Source organism: Morone saxatilis, unplaced genomic scaffold (assembly GCF_004916995.1).
Source record: "Morone saxatilis isolate NCDOM2014 unplaced genomic scaffold, NCSU_SB_2.0 Contig14, whole genome shotgun sequence".
In the NCBI taxonomy this organism is placed as follows: Eukaryota; Metazoa; Chordata; class Actinopteri; family Moronidae; genus Morone; species Morone saxatilis.
Genome location: NW_023339696.1, coordinates 8,603,935 through 8,624,369, shown reverse-complemented (window position 1 = coordinate 8,624,369; position 20,435 = coordinate 8,603,935). Strand labels below are relative to the sequence as shown.

At 42.7% G+C, this 20,435-nt stretch overlaps 1 protein-coding gene across 1 annotated transcript in view; it reads right to left on the bottom strand.

The window, feature by feature from the left end:
* wu:fb95e10 (flocculation protein FLO11) overlaps positions 1-20,435 on the bottom strand; it is a 30,010-nt gene that overhangs the window by 3,705 nt on the left and 5,870 nt on the right. The window contains exons 2-5 of the mRNA XM_035654698.1: positions 10,803-11,527; positions 10,318-10,396; positions 806-1,029; positions 3-566 (exon numbers count right to left, since the gene is read on the bottom strand). Coding sequence (XP_035510591.1) covers positions 3-566; positions 806-1,029; positions 10,318-10,396; positions 10,803-11,424 — 1,489 coding nt within the window. The 5' untranslated portion in view covers positions 11,425-11,527. The remainder of the gene's footprint in view (positions 1-2; positions 567-805; positions 1,030-10,317; positions 10,397-10,802; positions 11,528-20,435) is intronic.

Here is a 20,435-nt window from a genome sequence, read left to right as displayed (position 1 = left end):
TGGTTCTCTCATAGGTTCTGGTGTCGGTTCTCGTACAGGTTCTGGTGTTAGTTCCTGGACTGCTTCTAACACTGGCGCAGAAACTGGTTCTGGTGTGGGGTCTGAAGTTTTTTCTTGTACTGCTTCAGTCTGGCTGGACATCAGTTCTGGTGCAGCAGATGGCTCCACAGCTGCTCCTGCAGGAAGTTCTGCTTCCCCTGGCCCGGCAATGGCAGCTGCCGCAGTAGCGATAGCTGCAGCAGCGGCTACAGCAACAGCTATGTCCTTTGCAGGTTCTGCAACAGTGGCAGCCTTAGGGCCTCGTTTAACAGGAGTTGGGGTACTGCTGCCCACAGTTTTCTTCGGGCTGGAGGTCTTGGTTGTAGCTGGTTTGGAGCCAGGGGGCTTGGTGCGGTTGGGTGTCTTTGTGTCTGCAGCCTTACTAGCAGGGGGCTTTTTGGCGGTGACATCTGATTTTGAGGCTGATTTGGGGGTCTCTGGTTTTGCTGACTTTGTTGTAGAAGATGGGCGTGTAAGGGGGGAGTCTGCAGGCTTTTTGGATGCTGCGGTGGCTGGTTTGGTAACATCTGGGAAACACAGCACAAGGGTGGTCAAACAATGACATAATTAAACTACAATACAGCCTATTATAATAAACAAAATCCTCCAAAGCTCAGTATTGAATCTTTCTGTAGTTAAACGACACTGTATTCAAATAAACAATGTAGAGTTTAAACTAGTTTAACTAGAACTAGTACAAAAACAAAATCCTGAAATATGCTTGATGGTGCATCCCTGCTCATTACAATATCTATACATAATTTACCTTTTTTCACAGGGGTCGTGTTTCTGGATGTTTGTGATGCCAGGGGTTTGCCACCAGAGGGAGTAGTGGAGGTTGGTTTGGAGGCAGCAGGCTTGGCAGGGGTGGAGGAGGTTTTAGGGGTAGCAGGTTTGGCTGTAGCTGGGGAGCTCTTGGTTGTACTGGAAGTGGGTGGCCGGGTTGAGCCTGTGGCAGGACGAGATGGTGCCGCCGTGCCAGTTGTAGGCCTGAAGAAACAAGACAATGAAGAGGGTTGATGAATACTGTGTGTAAATACTGAGTCTCTACAGAGGTAGAGAAACAATCCCGGCTAAATGTGCATTTCAAATCAGGAATATCTCTCTACTGGTCGACTCTAGGCTTACTTTCATTTAACATCCCATGAGACAGACATATTTCAGTGAGCTCAATAAGATGGTGATTTGCCATTTTAAAAAATACAATGGAGGGCTGAAGATTAATTGAAGGTGACTTGAGTGTTTTGAGTTGTCAAGCCATTCGCGGCTAGGGGCAAACATCAGGTCTCTGCCAGTCTTACGCTGTAAGTGCTTCAGAATGGTTGTGACAAGGAGCTTCGATGTCTCACTCATTAGTCATTTCTACTGCCAGAGGATCCCCTAAGAAACAGCACAAACACAAGCAAGACTGCTTTTGATTGTGAGACTGAAAAGCAGTACAATGTATGTAGGCATAAGGAGAGGATAGACTGTGGGTGCACAAGCAGCCAAGGCCCTGACCTAAATAGCCTTTCACAGATGTGGCATCAGCCCAAATCCAATGAGTACTTGTAAATGGGAGAGAACATTAGATTTGTTGAGAACATCAAAGCTCTTCGTGGTCTTGCACCTGCCTATTTGTCTAACATCCTTGCAATATATGAACCAGGATGGTTCTCCGGGTGAGTTTTCAATTTGTAGTTTTGATGCTCCAAGTTGTTGGAACAGTCTGCCAGAGGATCTGATATTTTCTCAACTAAACTAAAAACTGGCTTTCGATTAGAATATGTTAATATTAATATTAATAGTGGCTAAGTATTCTGTTGTTTTGAATACAGTTGTTCAAATAACAAACATAGGAAATTCCTCCGATACCGCCTACAAAGGGATATACACAGGTCTGTACCCCAATCCAATACCACCTAATTGATTAGCCAAAATGGAACCCTGCAACATCTCAACAGTGTCCTGTTTGCCATTTTTCCCCCTGACCTACTCTGACTCCCACAAAGGGGTTTAAGAAGTAATTATATAATACTACATATCTATTTTATAACACCGGTACTTGGTATCGCCCGCTACGCTAAGTTCACATATCAGAATTGGTATTGGGAAGAAAAAATGGTATTGGAACATTTCTAGTTTTAAATGTTTTTATTCCCCTAACCTGTTTTTTTTTAATTTTATATTATGTCATGTGCAGTCTCAGATTAGTTATTTTTATTTTTACTATCTTATCATCAACTTGTTCAGTCGTGTATAAAGTATATTGAATTGCACTAACCTGTACTACGGGGCTAACAAATAAACTTTGATTTATTCATTAAAGACTATGAGGAAACTACATTTACTAAATAATAACTCAATTCTGTCTTTAGTGTATCAGCGTCTAAAACAATGGTAACTAAAGGCCCAGCTCAGCTCACTCTTCCACAGGGCCATGACAAACTCCCCTGAGGGGCTATGAAGCAGTTTGGGGGTGAGTCACGATGTACTCCAGAGAGCATCCCAACCCCAGTAAACCCTGTCCTTGATCTCTTGTCTATACCCACTCCACACAGGGGAATGACACGTGGGGCAGTATGCATCATAGCCCGCCTGCTCTGGCGGTCTGCCTGGCCCAGAAGATGGCTTCTATGTCACATCTGAGCGAAGTAACCTACATCTAGTAGTCCTGACAGGACTGTGGTTTCCAATCTCCTGGGCCTGCGCTACACTAACTGCCTGTTTCTAAAAAAAGAATTGAGCTAGTACTGGTAGAAAGAGAACAGGGAGGTAGCGGGAGAGTGAAGATGGCTGGGACCCTGTTAATCTTTAATACTGAAAGAACAAAAATAACTTCTCTAAATCCCTCAGCTGGAACCACAGGCTGAGTTAAAAGCACACTCATTGTGTGAGGGGACTGAAGTAGTGCATGCTATCCACAACCTGGCAAATGTAATGGAATATGGTCTGGTAACAAGAAATAAGATTAAAGCCAGGCAGCAACGGGTGGCAACACAATAGGGGTGTGGTCATGTCGGAAGTTCAAACAAGCTTTTACTGTTGATCCACATCATTTAGAATTGGCTTTGGGCTAGTGAAAGGGGTGTTACGGATACTGATATTGTTGAATCATGTCAATGCACTTTTAGTGATATAAAACCCTTCTGGCTATGTAAAACCACAAACAGACTCATGTGTGACGCACTGATTCACTGCTGACTGTGTTTACTGGAAAATCAGAAAGGCTGAAAAATGCTGATGAGGACATTTTTAAGTGAACATGTTAGTGTTCTTGTAGCAAAAAGCCCTCTCATAATTTATGTAATATAGACAGTATAAAAGACACAGAGATCTTCCGCTGGCACAGTGTTGACATGTAGGCCAAAGTTGCACCAAAAAAACCAACCTTTTTAACAATAAATCAATGGTTTTAATCAATTTAGTCGCAGTGAATAAATTCTCCTCCACTTCTCCTTAAATTGGGAAACGGTTACTGAGATGTTCAGATTTTAAGCCTAAGATTGTTGAAAGTAGCCAATGAACAAGATGTTAAAAGGTGAAATGAGAATAAGCTCTTGAAAAAGAAATGTTGAGTGGTGCCTGAATTAGAGAGTAAAAGATAAGACAAGATTTACAGGAAAAGGAGAATGGGGAGAATTTAAAGATACAGAAGCTGGCTTAAGAGATGAAGTATGCTGAGGGGAGATTCAGAGAGCTCTCACAATAATCTGTCTGATAAAAAGAAATATGGATAATCCAAAAAGGCAGGACTACTTTATAGAGCACTGGAAATTAACCAGGCCACTGAGAAAAAGAAAGAGGGTGATAGAGATGGGAGGGAGGAAAGGGGGGGGGGGGGGCAGATAATATTCATCCGATTACACATTATCTTATATCAATGTCTTTCTCTTGTTTATCAAAGAAGGCAGACACAGTTGAAAAGCTATTACAGTATTTAAGAGACCGGACCACAGTAAAGTAAAGTCTGTGTTCTGAGATCATAAGTTGTTTAACAACACTTGGTCTTGCTGACAATGACTGAATACAGTGATGTATTTATGCTTGAATTATTTCCAGCTTCCATTTATTCTGTAATTAAGCTCGCTGTGAGCTGAATGACAGAGAAGACAGTAAGAGTAACTGTGGTCTTTAAATGATGCTACTTTGCATCTACATTTAACTCAATGGGCAGCTTGTGTTCATTGTTCCTGTTTCACCACAGGCCATGCTGAGAGAAACAATGCTATAAATTGGGGTTAAAGCAAATGTTGAACAGACAGCCCAGAAAAGCGCTGGAGCTGAAAAATCAGATGACTGACGGTTAGTTGCTACAGGCACACTGAGGCAAGCAGCAAAATGCATAAAGTTCACCTTTAGCTGCCTGAGGATCATTAATAACATTTTAGCTTTACTGTAACTGCTCCTAAATTATTGGAGCCGAGAAACGATTGCATGTAAAAACATAGTTGCCTGCTGGTGCTGCTTTGTTACGCTACGAGAGACAAGAGACAGGCCGTGATTTAAATAATGAGATGCACCACGAAAGGGGCAAATGAGTAAGCAGGATGGAGGCAGTCTTCCCTGCAGCACAGGCTTCCTCTTAAGACAGGCAGAAAATTAAAGACGATACTGTGTTAATTATTAACCAAAAATATGGAGGCAGGTTCTTCATCCTGGTTAAATGGCCTGAGCCAACTGAAGAAGGATACACGTGACTAAAGGCACTTTGGGAATTCTACTTTTAAATAAACCTGGTAATAGCTCTGGCCTCTAAAATGGATCATAAATGTTGTTCTACCTTTCCTAATGTCTCTTTATGGGATAACAGGAGCCAGCTGGAACTCACTGTGGTAGCCCTAAGCCACAGTACAGGAAGTGGAGCCCCCTGGGAAAACAGCTAAAACTCTACTAAAACCTGACTGTGCTGTATGGCTAATTAAGAATCCAGACAGAATAATCACTGTAGAGTGACTGTGTTAAAGCTCGTAGAGTCAGAATGTATACCATATACTATGTGAGATGCTCCATCTACCTCTGTCTATCATTTCTGCTTTTTCTGCATTGCTAAAACTATAATTAATATTAAAACAGTATATCAGGATTCAGTTTTAAAAATGTGTTTTCAGTACTCTAAACTATAATGTTTGGTAGAATAAGACAGAAAGGAGAAAAAGTCATTGTATCAGAGACAGCTTTATAAACAAAATAAACAAAAATATTAAGGACACAATGATGTCAATGCAGGTGTAGCCAATATCCCTTATTGAATGATTTAATTAAATCAATCACATAGACAGATCATTTATGTACATACAATGAAATAAATTAGTAAATTACTAATATCAGGAGAGTACAGCAGTTGCCCACTCAACCATATACACCTCCTTCCGTCCCTCTTTCATTCCCTCCCTCCAACTCATTCGTGCCAAATCCATTTGGTTATTGGCTCTGCAGCTGAACCTCTATAAAATCATGACAGCGGAAGACTGCATCACAGAGTCCTGGGCCACACCCGTAGCAGGACGGGTGATTTACAGCCTGCGCAACATGTCGTGTGCTTCATGCTGGAGAGTCTGGAGCAAGGACCCTGACTACCGCTCACTACACACACCAGTGCTGGACCATTACATGGGCAGTAATTTGTTAGATCATGAGGAGGGTTGCATTCAACCCACCGCAATAAAAATTTATCATCCCCGAGGGACCATCAATGAGGACGGCAGCATGACTAATGTGGGAACATTGGTGGGTGAGTGGAGGGCAGTTAAGTGATGGCAAAAAAGGAAAACCACCTGATCGCCCAACAGCGAGCTTGTCCCATTTCCTCCTCCGAGTTTGTACAAAAAGGACCAAATACCCTTGCTCTGTCCTCTAACCTACTATAGGGCAATATTTCCCTCTGTTTCACACAGAGATACCCTCTCTGGTTCTCCGCTTTCTTTTTCCCACCTCTGCCTCCCTCACACACATACACACAAACACATATTAATGCACACAACTCGCACTCTCTGCATGCACAGCCCTCACACTCTGTATCTCTGGCAGCAGTGATGGGAGCTCAGTGGGGACACATGACTTATTCAGCCATGTAGCTTCCATACTCTACTGCCACCATTTTTGTTTTACTTCACTCTGCTGCATCCTGCAGACAGCAGGGCAGGCAGGATGGAAGCAGCTCAGCGGCACGTGCGCATGTACCACGTGTTCAGCGAGCCAGTGCGTATGCCTCCCTTCCCCCTTTACCTCCACATCCCACTGAGTAATATACCGGCAAATGAACACATGCTCTGCATTCTAATTACATGCCGCTCCTACTATGCAGGACATACACAGACTGATGCACCTATATAGCAAATGCGCAGTGTGCTATACTGAGCTGATGGGCAGTTGGCATGCTGCATGTCAGTCTTCAATTATCGATGCATAACTGGACACAAACCGTCTTTGCAGCTGCCAGAAGAAGCCAAAAATCGGTCCATGTTCATGCACGCAAGCTGACACATAAACTGTTAGCATACATTCCAGCACGCAAACACATGATGTTCAAACAACCCATAATGATTTCTACTTTGTCCATTTGCACACAAATCAAATGTTTCCTTTCACAAACTGCGTGCTGTGGGCAATCAGCTTCAAACAGCAGGTGCCCACACACACAAACACACCAACAGCTTCACTGTAGTTGTTATACACACTTCACTACACAGTCATAACCTATGGTGCACAAATAATAGATTACCATTGACTCAGCTTTAACACCGCCACGGAGCCGTTGCAGCTCTTGCACAGGTGAAGTGCACTGTGTGAGTTTCTTAGGTGGTGAAATCCTTACTTATCTGTACTCTCTTTCTTACAACTAAAAGTGTACCACTACAATGTTTTTATATACATGATGAGCTTTAAAATTAAAAGTCTGTTTTCAAAAAACCGAATGAAAAAAGCTATAATAAAGAGTCATAGACAGCAACAACTAAATAACCTAATTTAATCTGGCTAAAACCTTCTGTTGAATAGGAGCAACAAAACACTCATGAGTGGCCTTAAATTAGATCGATGTCACTTAGTGAACCTGCGTTTGCTCTGCACTTTATTTGTCAGATAACTGGAACCTGCTGCAGAAGGAATTAAATCAATTGAGCCTGAGAGTAGATTGAGAGACCCACAGTGGGGGTGTGTGTGCATGTGTGTGTGTGTGACAGCAACAGCGGAAGCAGGGTGTGTCCGATATGGTGGTTAATGTGTCCGTCGAGCTCTCTACCACTCCGCTGATAGCGGGACTAAGCGAGGTAGCAAAAGGGCAAAATCTAATTATGTAAAGAAATTTATGGCCCTGACAAAGCATATCACATATACAAATGTTGTACGCACACACACGCACACACACTTAGCAAAGTATGCCTACGAGTACGTGATGCTGTCAGAGGCGCCCATCAGTAATGGTTATACCTCTCTCGTGGGGATTCTTATGTAGGTCTACTGCAGCTAAATTTTTCTCTGGGCTGCACAGCCAATGTGCGTCACACATTTTACTGACTCACACTGACAACATGAAATACTGCATCTAAAGTGCACTTACATACACACTAATAATCTAATATAAATCTGATTTCAATATTAGCCGACTAGTTTTCAGTATGATAAATTTGCCCATGTTACCTACGAAGCTTATTATAGTCTTTTTATTTCAAAGCCCGGCTAGTCACTTGATGAGCGCTCTATGAGTAAACACATAAAATTTTTTGGCAGGACTATTTTGATATGATGTCCAAAGTATTTAAGACAAAAATGTATTACTGCCCTATTACTGCAATATTTGGTGCCTGTGAGGATCCATTTACTTCCAAACAGACATTTCAGTCAACAGTTTACTTTGTCAGTGTATTTTTATATCGAAATAACAAACTTTTTTTTTCTAGGTTTATTCAGCTACAGTAGACGCACTTGCAATTCCTTTAACTCCAATAATGCCCACATGGGATGCTGGCTAAAGATCAAAGACAGAAAGAAAGAAAGTTCCACAGTGATGAACTCAACAGATAATTTACAGGATTTCTTGTATTAATGTATAACAGTCATGTCAATAAACTTATGAACACGCACTAGACTTGAGTGTGCATGTTTTTATAAAATGTATTGTAAGGCAAAGAACAACTGTCTTTTGCTGTGTGGTATTTTGTATTCAAAGAAGAGGTGGGGATTCATTTTTCACGGGAAACTGGATGAAAATGATGAAGGTTATGAATGAAATCACTGTGACAGTTCATAATGGACACACAATGAGCATTCTGTACTGCAGTGCAGATTACCAACGTACCCTTGTGTAATACTTTTTAATGAGATGTTTGCACATCAACCATTGTATAAAGCTGTAATCTGAGCGTAATCTCCACAATCCAACTGCTACCCATGGCATGTGGAGGGGGGGAGGGGACTGAAGGGATCTTCATGTGAAACACCTTACTGTCAGGTGGAAGAACGTCAAGGCCACTACAAGTGTATGTCATGTTAATCTATAAGCAATGACTGAATCAAAGAAAATCATACTTGTGACGGCATCTTTTGGCTTTTGTGTTCTATGTTTATTCCGCACCTCAGTCATAGATCCTGTGGAATAGAGCACAGCTAATACTGGATGTCTGAAGCCAATATTCATATTTAATTTATCAGCTGATATGATTTTTTCACATAATATAAACAAACATTTTATTGAGCACTCCTTAAATTTGGTTTTTGACTCATCAGAGATCTGTGGTGGGAAAACTATGTGATGGAACCACTTAATGAATTACCACAAAAGTATTTTGGGCATTTCTGTAATATTATTTCTTTTTACCTATCAGCTGACATACGGTATATGCTGACACTGATATATAAGATAATATCAGTCTAGCTCTACTGTGGAGGGAGTGATGGATTCTGGGGAGCATCCTCATAGCAGAGCATTTCCTACCAAATACAATTGTGAACCCACTGTTTGGAGAAACTGTACAAAATCTTTTGTTGTGCTACTATGTACTACAGGTCTGGAAAAGACATTTTGGGAAACACGCTTATTTGCTGTCTTACCAAGTTGACGATGAGACTGATAGCATTTCCTCATGTTTCCAGTCTTTATGTTAAGCTAATAGCTTCATATTTACCATACAGGTGTGAGAGTGGCATCAATCTTGCTTTTGGCAATAAGCAAATTTCCCAAAATGTCAAACTATCCCTTTAAGCATCTTCCTGGGATTGTGTGCAGTATGTGCTTGTTCTCCAGGTTTTTATGTGTTATAACAAGTTTGCTACCAAAAGATTCAATCTGTTTGACGCAAGCGTTTCTGACTGAACAATGTGTCTACACACAGACATACCAACATGGTGACATAACACATCATACCATACACCATGGTGGCATAAAAGTAATGAACAAAGAGGCTATTAACTCAAAGTCTACCAAACAAACAAAGAAAAAGAGGCAGCGGGATAAGCCTCTATTGAAACGGTCAGAATCCCAAAGGCTCTATCTGATCATCACCACTGTCTCAGACAAAGGCCTCCTTCAGCCTCCTTTCCTGGTCTGTCGCCAAGTCACCTCAGGACCCAACACCATGTACACAGTGTGACTCAGGTGAGGAACACATGTTGACCTGACTGCACACAAACACCATAACGCATACAGAAAAGTGTTCATCTAAAGAAACAAAAACATTAGGAGCATTCTCTCGTTCTCTGTTAATTCTTCCCACTGCCCCTCCTCCCCTCTCTAAACTGCACTCCTTCCCAAAACTTGTTTTATTAATAATGCTGCTGTATAATGGTTGCTCTGGTGAAACCCTGCGAGGCATTCCTCCAAGGCTTGTTCTGACATTGGCTGATTGGTGGCCTACTTACACCCGGCCCTTCCAAGCCTCTATGTGGGGGATCATTGTCCCTCATTCCTCCAGGGTGTATTTTCTTAAACAGGGTCTTCTTTGAACCTGTAGCCAAGTGAAGCCTTTTGAACTAACTGCTTCTTACTTGGCACTGAGGAGCTCTATAATGCTGAATTCATTCCCCGCAATGCTTGTCTATATGGCAGTTTATTCAGATTTGCTGCTGTTCTGGAGCAAATTTGCTGATTTGTTGCGTTGGGAAGGCTTTTCACCAAACAGAGCCCACTTAGAACATTTTTGCCTGTAGAATGTCTGAGAATAGGATCAATTATAGACAGCTGCCGGTTCTTTCTACAGACACACAGGAAATCTCTTTCAGACACTTGTGTGCTCGTATATGTCCGCAAACACACACTCCAGCGAGGGGGAGGCTTCTATTCTGTACAAATGTCACACCTACCTGGTTGTCTTGGAAACAGGGGGCTTGGGTGAGGCAGCCGAGCTAGGCTTGGTGGGAGTTGCAGAGGCAGGCTTGGGAGCTGGAGGAGAAGAGAGAGAAAAAAGTTAATAAAATATGGCAAGAACAGTTAGAACAGTATCATAACGTGTACTATAATATTGTGTATAGTAACACATATTACAGATATAGGTCAGGCAGATATATCTCTCATACATTATGTCATATGGATCTAGGGCAAATGCATTTCTAGATTAGCAGCAGCCACTCTGGCATGTCAAATATGTGTACTGAATCCATCCTATGTGCATCTAGCCGCATGTCATCACATTACTATGAATACTCCTCATTGGAGTTGGATCTGTGAAAACATTTCATGCTAGACTTACTGTGAATGTATTTTCCCCCCAAACAGCCTCCAATCTCAGTGACACTAGTGTTTCTGCTCTGATCTCAACCTTTTGTTTTGTGATGACATTTTCACCAACCTGAGGGCTTTTTAGCAGCAGCTGCGGCGGTGCTGGTTTTGACACCATTAGCAGTTGTGGATGGTGTCTTCTTGGCTCCTGTTGTTGTTGCGGTCTTCATGCCATTAGTGGCAGGGGCAGCCCCTGGGGTTTTCTTCTCACCCACTTTGCTCTTGGCGGCTGGGGCTCCGGCCGGGCCTGTTGGTTTTTTGGTGGGAGCTGTGGTTGGGGTGCTCTTTTTGACTGCAGCAGGTGGGGTTTTCTTAGCCACTCCATTGGTCTGGGGCTTAGAAACGCCGTTTGAGATGCGGCTCTGCGATGTGTTAGGCCGTGAGCCAGTTGTGGTCTTGGTTGGACTGGTGGTGCCAGGTTTTGTCTTGGCCGTGGCCTTGTTGGTAGTCTTGGCTTTGGAGTCTCCTGAAGTCTTGTTGCCGGTCTTGGCAGCTGGGGTTTCCTTGGCCTTGTCTGGCTGGGGTGCCGCCGGGCCCGTCTCTCCTACAGGTTGCTGTGGCATCTCCTCCTCAACTGGACTGGCTGCCTGGTTGGGCTCCTGTCCCACGGCTGGTGCTGCCTCATTTACTGGATTGGATTCCATTGCTTCCATTGGCTCCAGCGCTGCTGTGACAACCCCATCCGGCTTCATCTCACTCTGAGTGGTAGTGGTCCGTCTCTGCCGGGCAGGGCTGACTTAAATCTCACAGGATGGCCACAGGTCTACAGGCTTTCTGGAGACAGTGAGTTCTGGTCTGGAGAGAGAAAGGATGATATACAGTACAACATTTAAGTCAATAGCAAGACCAGACATGAAAAGCAGTTTGTAGTCTCTCTTATCAGTAGACAGAGCTCCAGGAATGTGTGTTAGCCCTAGGAGTCAGATAAAGCTATGGCTTACAGGCTCTTACAGCTTCAGCATCACACACACAGAAATATTTTTATGCAAGCATCCAAATTGATTGCAGGACAGAAATGGAACAATACTGTAAAGGAGATTGAACTGCTGCATATACCCAGGAGAAGCCTATCTGGGACAATATAACACACCGAGAAAGATATAAGCACCAAACAAAGGCAGTCATGCAAAAATACATCACAGCTTCATCGTCGTGCTGGGAGGGAAACCTCAGGACAGACAATTAGATCAACACATTTTATGATCAGTTGCATTTGTGTACTGTCTCAGAGACCACAGAAGGAGGGGCAGAGGAGGACATGTCTACCGAAGAAACAACACATTCTACAAATAGCCTTCATTAATTTCAATGCCAACCGCAGTGCAGTGGCAATTGGCCCCCTCTGTGACACTAAAAAGCTCAGTGACACACTTGGCCACCGTAGCTGCTACGGGTTGGCTTGCTTTTTCCTTGGTACAAAATGGCATCAGAGCCACTAGTGTGGAAGACTAGTTTTCTGGGATAGTACTCTTGAGGGAGTGCAAAAAGCTTTGGCACACAAATTGCATATACATGTATGTACAGAATATGCCACCTTTAACAATGTTAAGACACGCAACTTTTAAATCTGCACACGGATGAGAAAAGCTAGGAAAGCCTGCTTCACCCTATTAGACTAAAATGGTAAAAATAAAAAAGAAGAAAGTTAGCGTGAGGTGGGAAAGAAGTGTGGATGTATTTTCTAAGTGGGTCAAGGCATGTACAATAAACCCAAAGATAGGCAGACAGTTTCACTCATGGGTCACAAACCGAACAGTCAGAGACGTGAGCAACTGAGGAAGAAGTGGGACATGAAGCATACGAGGCCTGATAAAGGGCAACCATCTGTAATACAGGCTGTCATATATTGTCTGCATCAATATTAGACAACTGTCTCTTATTTTGTTTCCTCGGCTCCTTCCAAATGGACGGACGACAGGATAGGTTTTTACAAGTTTAAGAGAAGCCGGTGGGGAGAGTAGCAGGAAACTGACTTGTCAAAGTTTACAAACAGAGCGAGGAGCCGGCTGTGCAGGAGGCTAAGTGGTGAGACAAACTCTGAGGCAACACAGAGGCCAGCCCAGAGGAAGAGGCTTGGCCTGTGGAGCATGGGAACAGAAAGAGAAGGTCTGTCAGAGGGAGAACAGAGACGGGGAAAAAACAAGACGTAATATGAGCTCACTATTGGCTGATGCTTGTTTGGTCCAACTCTAAAATCCAGACATCACTAGTCATCCTACTTTCCACTGACCTAAACTTGTATGCACACACTCAGTGTCCCATTTATAGAAGAGGACAGACATAATCTTTATGCCGCTAGCTCTCTGGAAACAATTCCTGCACACTCCTCCTCGTCTTTTTTCCTTCTTCCGTCATCTTTTACTCATCCTCTAAACTAAATCTCACATGTCAAAAAAAGGCCCTCTTTCATTCTCAATTGATCCTCCCTTTCTCCTTAACATTTCCCCCTCAATTTCTTTCCTCCCCCCACCACTACCGCTCTCCTTCCATCCCTCTGTTCTCTGTTTGCCTTTGCACAGATGGCCAGAGCAGCTGAGCAGGGCCAGAGGGGGATATAGAGAAACTGAGATTAAAAAAAAAAATACCCATGATGTATCCCAAACAGCACATAAGAACTGACACACACTGCTAGTGCAACATGACAAAACAACCGAAGAGGGTGAGAGGCAGTCGACGGGTAGCTGCGAGAGGCCCTTCATGCCGCACCCTTCGGTCACAAGGGGTTTTTAAATGCCAGTGAGGCTGCAAAATGTGGACAGTTGGCTTGATTATGTCACTAACCACAACCAGTCACAGCTTTTAGGGGAGAGGCTGGTGTGGGTGAGGAAGGGGGGAAAAGAACAGGAGAGTAAAAGAGCCAAACTGTTTTCATGTTTGTTTCAGAACAACCTGCGGCTCAGACCGCCTTTCATTTATCCTCATATTTCACGTGACTTTCAGACGTTTGAAGGAACAGAAAATCTTGGAATTGGTTGTTCGTTAAGCCCCACCCCTTAGTTACTGTTGCTACGTCTGTGAAGCTTTCTATTGTCGTGTGGCACATAATGCAGAACACAGTAATAATAGTGGCAGATTTATCACAAACATGATTTAGTAACTTCTGGAATGGGTCCTTGATGTCAGACAAACGCAGCATTTTATTACTGACTGCCGTTAATGGCCAGCTGAATTGTTGCTAGCAGATTTCATCAGTTTATGAGATATGACTGGACGATTGCTGTTTTGGGGAGAGGTGTAGCAAACGGTCAACTATTCAGTCTAAGTCTCCCATACTACTACAGCCCAGAACAGTTCACAGGAAGTTATTCTAAATAACATATGGCACAGGATGAGTGGGAATCCAACATTCAAGTGCTAGGATTGGCCAGACGAAGGTGAAACTTGTAGTATAAATAACAGACAAGTGTAGCTAGGAAGTAGTGTTGGATTAAATGGGTTAATCAGTTCAGTCGCAGTTAGGTTAGGCTGCTTTAGGAAAATATGGTTTGGGTTAAAATAGACCCTTTCACAACATTTACCACGTCACAAAGCCTTCCTGGCAGAAAACTTCTCCCACTTGTGTGACCATGGGCGCCTGGCCAATCCGAGTGCTTGAATGCTACGCAGGGCGGGTCTTTCCATAAAAAAAAGCAGTGGGATCCATAACATTGGGAGGCTGACTAAATCAGGACAATACACTAAGTGCCAAATATGCACAGGTCTCTTTAGTTCTTACACATCTAACTCCACCCACTTCATATTCCAAGATCTGTAATACAGCCAAGCAGTGAACCAGGAAATAAGATTGTGTCCAATCACCATTCCCTCCTCTCTTTTTCAGGCTCTGGTGTTCTTCCCACAGTAGACTAAAGCATCTGGCCAGGCTGTTCATTTCCACCGCTCCTCTCCAAAGTACCCTGCACTGCTGGTGTTTGTGAGAAATAAAGAGTGATAAATCCTGATTGCACGCCACAGCCAGAGCAACATTTCTCTTTCTCCTGCAAGTCTCCAGACAGCTGTGAGATTGCACTTCTCTCTCTCTGGCTCTATTGCTCGCTCAGACGTCCTGCGTCATTAGGACCATCAGTCAGCGGTAAGCGTAAACAGGCTAGAAACCAGGAGGACAGGAACATACTTCAGGAACAGAGTTTTTATCTACTCTTCACAGAATCTGGAGGTGGAGGGGATTTAAGGCACGTCGAGACACTTTCACTATTTCAGCAGCCGAATAAACAGAAATGATGTTTAAGAATTCATGGCTGGTGTGCTGCCAAAGTGAATTTCCCACCCTGGCACTCACCCCTTAACACCCCAGTGACCCTGCACATACATTTCTCATGATACATATTGCATCTCCTTTAGCAGTTTCCTATATATTAGTGTATTTTTCCATTTGTAAAGCTTTTGACTGACATGTAATTGTTTTTGTTTTTTTAAATGTGCTGCAACGACTTTAAATTATCTTGAATTTCATCCTTAATTAATGCGGCACTCCGAATGGAAACATCCATGAAACATCAACCAATTAATCTGTTTTCATTCCACCTAATTAGATTGAAGAGAGTCCTCTTTCAGATCAACTGAGTGAGCTGCTGCTACAAGGGAACACATTTATTACATTATTACCAAGTTGGCCTACTCAGTCAAATGTTTGCTTAAACTGTAAAGCGGAGTCATGTTTTCTAAGAACCGGCTGTAAAAAGTTACATTTGCAAGTTAAATTCCTCAATTATTGTTTTATTCTACTGTTTTGCAGAGAAATCCCCCCTTTTCCCACCCCCTTGTTCACATCCATACAATTACACACATCTGGACCACAGAGCCGTGTGGCACAACTCTATTTTCCTCCTTTATCGACTGAGCAGCTTCACTAGAGCAACTGGGGATTACATTTTTTTTTGCTGGTTCATTGGCACCTCAACCGCAGCTGATTGATTTGTATTACTCCAGGGAATTAGGATGGGATTGCATTACCATATGTTATATTACATAATGCTATATTGGTCCTCTCTTAAATCATAATATTAAAGCTGGACCAAAGGAGACCAATTTATTCTTAGGTCCATGCCTTTCACCTGTTGTCTATTAATGATATGAATAAATCCATAAGGAAGAGTATGGCGTTTAGACCACCTTTTCCTTTGTAAAATTCACCCTGCATCTATTATTTCCATTTTCCTTCAAGAACCGACGGAAAACCCTGGATTGGCTGCAGGAAATCCTCTCCATCTTTGGTCCCGCCAAGGCTACAAAACAGACTGTAAAACACAAGCTGGCATTTTCAACCCATAAGGGACAGAATGTAGTCAATGACCTGATACAGAATGGCTTGTAAGTTAGTGCACATTTCCAGCAGCAGATCCCAGACAGATGGCTATGTCAGCTACAGTCGGTCCATTTCAAAGCATTTAGGAACAGTGGACCATGTGAAATGTTTGGGACATAAAATGGTTTAATCTGGAGAGAATTTCTGGTCAAGCGCCCTCAGACCAGGCAGCCAGTCAGCTGTCCTGACCTTTCGTGGCCTGAGCGACGCACAAATGCACACAAAGGATCTGCAGGAGAAAAGCTACTTCAACCGGCGGCAGTTGTTATCCTCAACCTGCAGCGAAAAACAATAGCGGGGGATAAAAAGGAGTCGCATGGAGTGGAGTGAGAGTTTGGAAGGTTTTTTTTTCACTGTAAAATTCTGATTGTAGTTGACTTTGCAAAAATGTGTTTGTTGGCCTTCACAAAGTGATGTGGTTGCAGCTTCTAAGCAGCATCCCACTTCAAATTCCCTGCAAGCCTCGATGATGAGCTACACAGTCACTGAGAACAAAGGAAACCCACACAAACACCAAAGGCAGTGGTCAAAGCACAGGATGAGGAAAGACCACTGAAAGACCCATTTTCTCCAGCTTTACCCTCACACATTGTTTACATTCTCTTTATGATAATGAGTCAGCTGTATGCGTGGTCTAATCAGCAGCGTGGTCTGCTCCATTCTCTTTAATAGATTCAGCCTTAGTTTATTACTAATGTCAATGCTGTTTTGCTTCTAATACAGGTTTTAACTAAATTCTTCAATGTATCTTTCTTGTTATTAATACATTTACATTTGTATGTACTGTACTATAAGTACGGTAATTAAAGTGGATGTGTTATTTGTCAATGTACAAGTACAACATGCAGTTCATGTTTTATTACTCAAAGTTTTGACTTAATTAAGTGCCTTTATTATTTTTTTATATAATCTTTTTTTAAAGATGTTTTATTGCATTTTCTTTTAGGGCAAATGCTGTATAGTCTGTTGTTGTTGTTGTTGTTGTCGTTATTATTACACTCAATAGGCCTAAAGTAGTAAGCTAATGATGGGCAAGGTGAGATCATCCTCCTAAGCATCATCCCTTCCTAATACCCACACGGGGACTTCAACAAAATGTGTGTGTGCTGACACTAGTGTGTGTATCCCTGACACACAACCGTGTTTGGGTTTATATTGTCAATAACTGGAAGGCATCCAACTCCACTGAGGGATCTAAGCTTTTCTGACTGTCTAGACACAAACATGCTGTTCTTGAATAATCAGGTCATCAGCATATTTTAACAGAAAACTGGTACTTTGACCCCCTTTTTGTATCAAGTACAATCTAATACTGTGTGTGAAGGCGGGTGTACATGCACCAAACATGCCTGTTTACAGAGCAGCAGGGGGTTACACTTAAAGAGCTGTTCACAGGAAAATACCACATTTCTGCTTTCTGTGTAAAAAATATAGTGCATAGGGTAGCTGTGATTCATTATGCAGATTAAAATGAAGAAGATGCAGTGTCGCTTATTGAGCTGAATCTTAAATTAATGCCAAATCTGCTCTTGGGCTGTGGGTGTATGCTTCTAACCACTGTTGGTTAAAAACAAGAGACTCGTCGCCTTCACTACACAAAGGCCTAAATCAAAGTGCCCCCGCTTACTCCTTCACTTTAGCCAACCAACCATCCAAGGCCATGTATGAATCGCTGTGGTACAAAGTCGGCTCTGCTTTCTGTGTACACACACACATATGCATTCTGTGAGCCTTCTCCTATCCCCGGGGCCTACTCTAAATAGTAGTCAAAGAGAGGGATTGTGGGGGAAGGAGGCAGTGGCGGTGGGGATGGGGGAGGTGGAGATGGTAGAAAAGATGCAAAAAGAAAGTGAGCTTTTGTGGCCGATATAACTCCGCGCTAATGCTGACATAAACTCGCGCGAGCTTAATAGAATTACTCCAGACAAAACGAATGCCTCCGTAAGAGCATTGAGGGTTTGAGCAAAGACGTCAGCAGCGACGGTGAAGGGAGAGGATGTTAGTGGGTCGGGTCTGGTTTTTGAAGGCATTTTTAACGAGCATTGGGTGGCCTCTGACCCTGTAATTGACATGCTTTCATCTCCACACGCAGCAAACAGAAGATACTGAGTTTGCTTTCTGGCACCGCTAATAAACTCTCTTTCCTCTGACACAGCAAGGTAAAAACTCACAAATGCTAAAGCAGGAAGATGCTAGCACTGTCTTTGCTTGGAATAGCGGATCATTTAATTTAGTCTCAGACAGAAAGACAGCCAAGTGTGCCAACTGGTGATGGGTTATCTCTGCCCTCGCTGACTGATCCAATCCATTTTAATCAATCAAGTCATTAAAGAGAAAAGATAAGATTTTTCTGATAAAAGTGATTAACAAAAGCATATATTGATAATCAGTTTCTTTAAAATAGGTCAAAATGTAAATTGTTAATATGATACATATCCATTAATTGGACATCACTCTTGTTCTTATGTAAAAACAGCTCCCAACTTGTCTCTTCGAGGAGCACGACTCTGCAAGATTTAAGTAGCACTGCTTCAATAATTTACTGCTTTTTTGCTTACGGCACCACTGCACATGGGCAAGCCAATCCGAGTGGCCTCAGATTTGATGCAGTTTTACTTGCGACTGTGACCACAAATAATAACATAAGATGGAATTAAGTAAGTATGTTTTGTGTGTGTGTGTGTGTGTGTCACTCCTCCTCTTTTCAAGGGGGGAAATGTCAGATTCAAGACGCCACATGCTGGCATGGGGCCTGACACTGTCCATTCAATCTAGTCTAAATCACAACAGTAGTCTCAGTCAACTCTCCACACAATTTAGAGCTACTTACACCCATTTTCTACTTAGGCTTCCATTGTATAAATGAACCCGTAAAAATGAACATTGTACCACCTGCAGAAAATGTATTCTTTTCTGGTCAAACATTTGATACTATTTAAGTGCAATTCCTACCCTGGATGTGAAACAAAATGTATGTATTTCACACAGACCTGACACAATATGCTGCTTTTCTCTATTTTATATGTTTAGTTTTGGACTGTTGGTTGTCACCTAGAAAATTATGGGTGTTTTTCCACACAATTTCAAGACCTAACAATGAATTACTTGATCAAAGAAATGATTGGCAATGGAAAAAAACATTAGTTTCCACCTTAACTTCATAGTGCCCTCACAATACAATCATTTAGGAAAGAGAATACAACCAGATTTGGAGCTGGACTGGCTATGTGGTACAGTTTAAAACTGCAAACTGAAACAAAATGCTAAAAGAAAGATTAAACCCTTTTTCTAAGCAAAAATGAATTACAGCTGAGAGGAACTGTCAAAGTTTTAATACAGTAATAATCCACAAAATCTGCAACTACAAGGTGGGGTTAAAACCAGGAAAACATTACTCACAAATGGTGTTAAGAGAGATGACTAGCAGAGGACATAAATGCAAGAACATGAGTGGTACGGGGGATTAGCAGGGACTTCTTTACTTCTTAGAGAGCTGAATCAAACATAAACATGTGCAGCAAAGACGCCCCGCTGCTGAAAGTTTAATTTACTCTGCCAAATTTTGGCAGAACACCAGCTCCAGACTAACAGCTACCATCACTTACAGTCATTCGCTGTTTGAACAGGTAGAGCACAAGAACTAAAGAGGTTTCTATGGTCATTGAGAACTATTATATGAAACTGTTAACTGTCAAATAAAGCCATCCCATCTATAGTACTGCTCCTCATTAGCGCTCTGTCATTATTAGGAGAGTTATGTAAGAGCAGTCCAGGATCGCAGCAAACTATTTCAAAACTAAATCCACTTCTGCCCACCATCACTGCAACCACTGACTCTCTCTATCGTGACACTTAGTGGGATGGTTCCTCTGCGTCTCACCGCCTCTTCGTCAACTCCAACACACATCTGTACGGCGGGGCTGTTGATCTCTGGAGGAAACTGAAGCTTTTAAGAGCCATCCATGAGGCGAGAGGCTGATTACTACCAGACACATCCCTGGTGCGGATGTGCATGGGGACGGAGGAAGAGAAATGATAGTTGTTATGTGTCGGAGTTGGATAAAGGGTGCCGAAGGTACGTGACACCCAGTTAAATCCAGCTGGGGGTTACTAGTGCTGCTGCTGCCTCCATCTACTTGATGCTAATCACAGCTCACACATTCTCCAAACACCCCCAACCTGAGGTCAGGAAACCGCCTCTATCCTGCACACAAATAAACTCCAAACAAAGCCTGCTGCTCTCCATGGCATTCCCCACAGACTGTGGGAGGGCTGAGCGAGCAGGGGAGAGAGGGGGGGAGGGAGAGTGAGGAAGCAAATAAGAGGGGAAGAGACAACAGAACGTGGGCTTCCACCAAAATGGTGTGCAAAGAGCAAATGTCAAAAATGTGCGTCTTT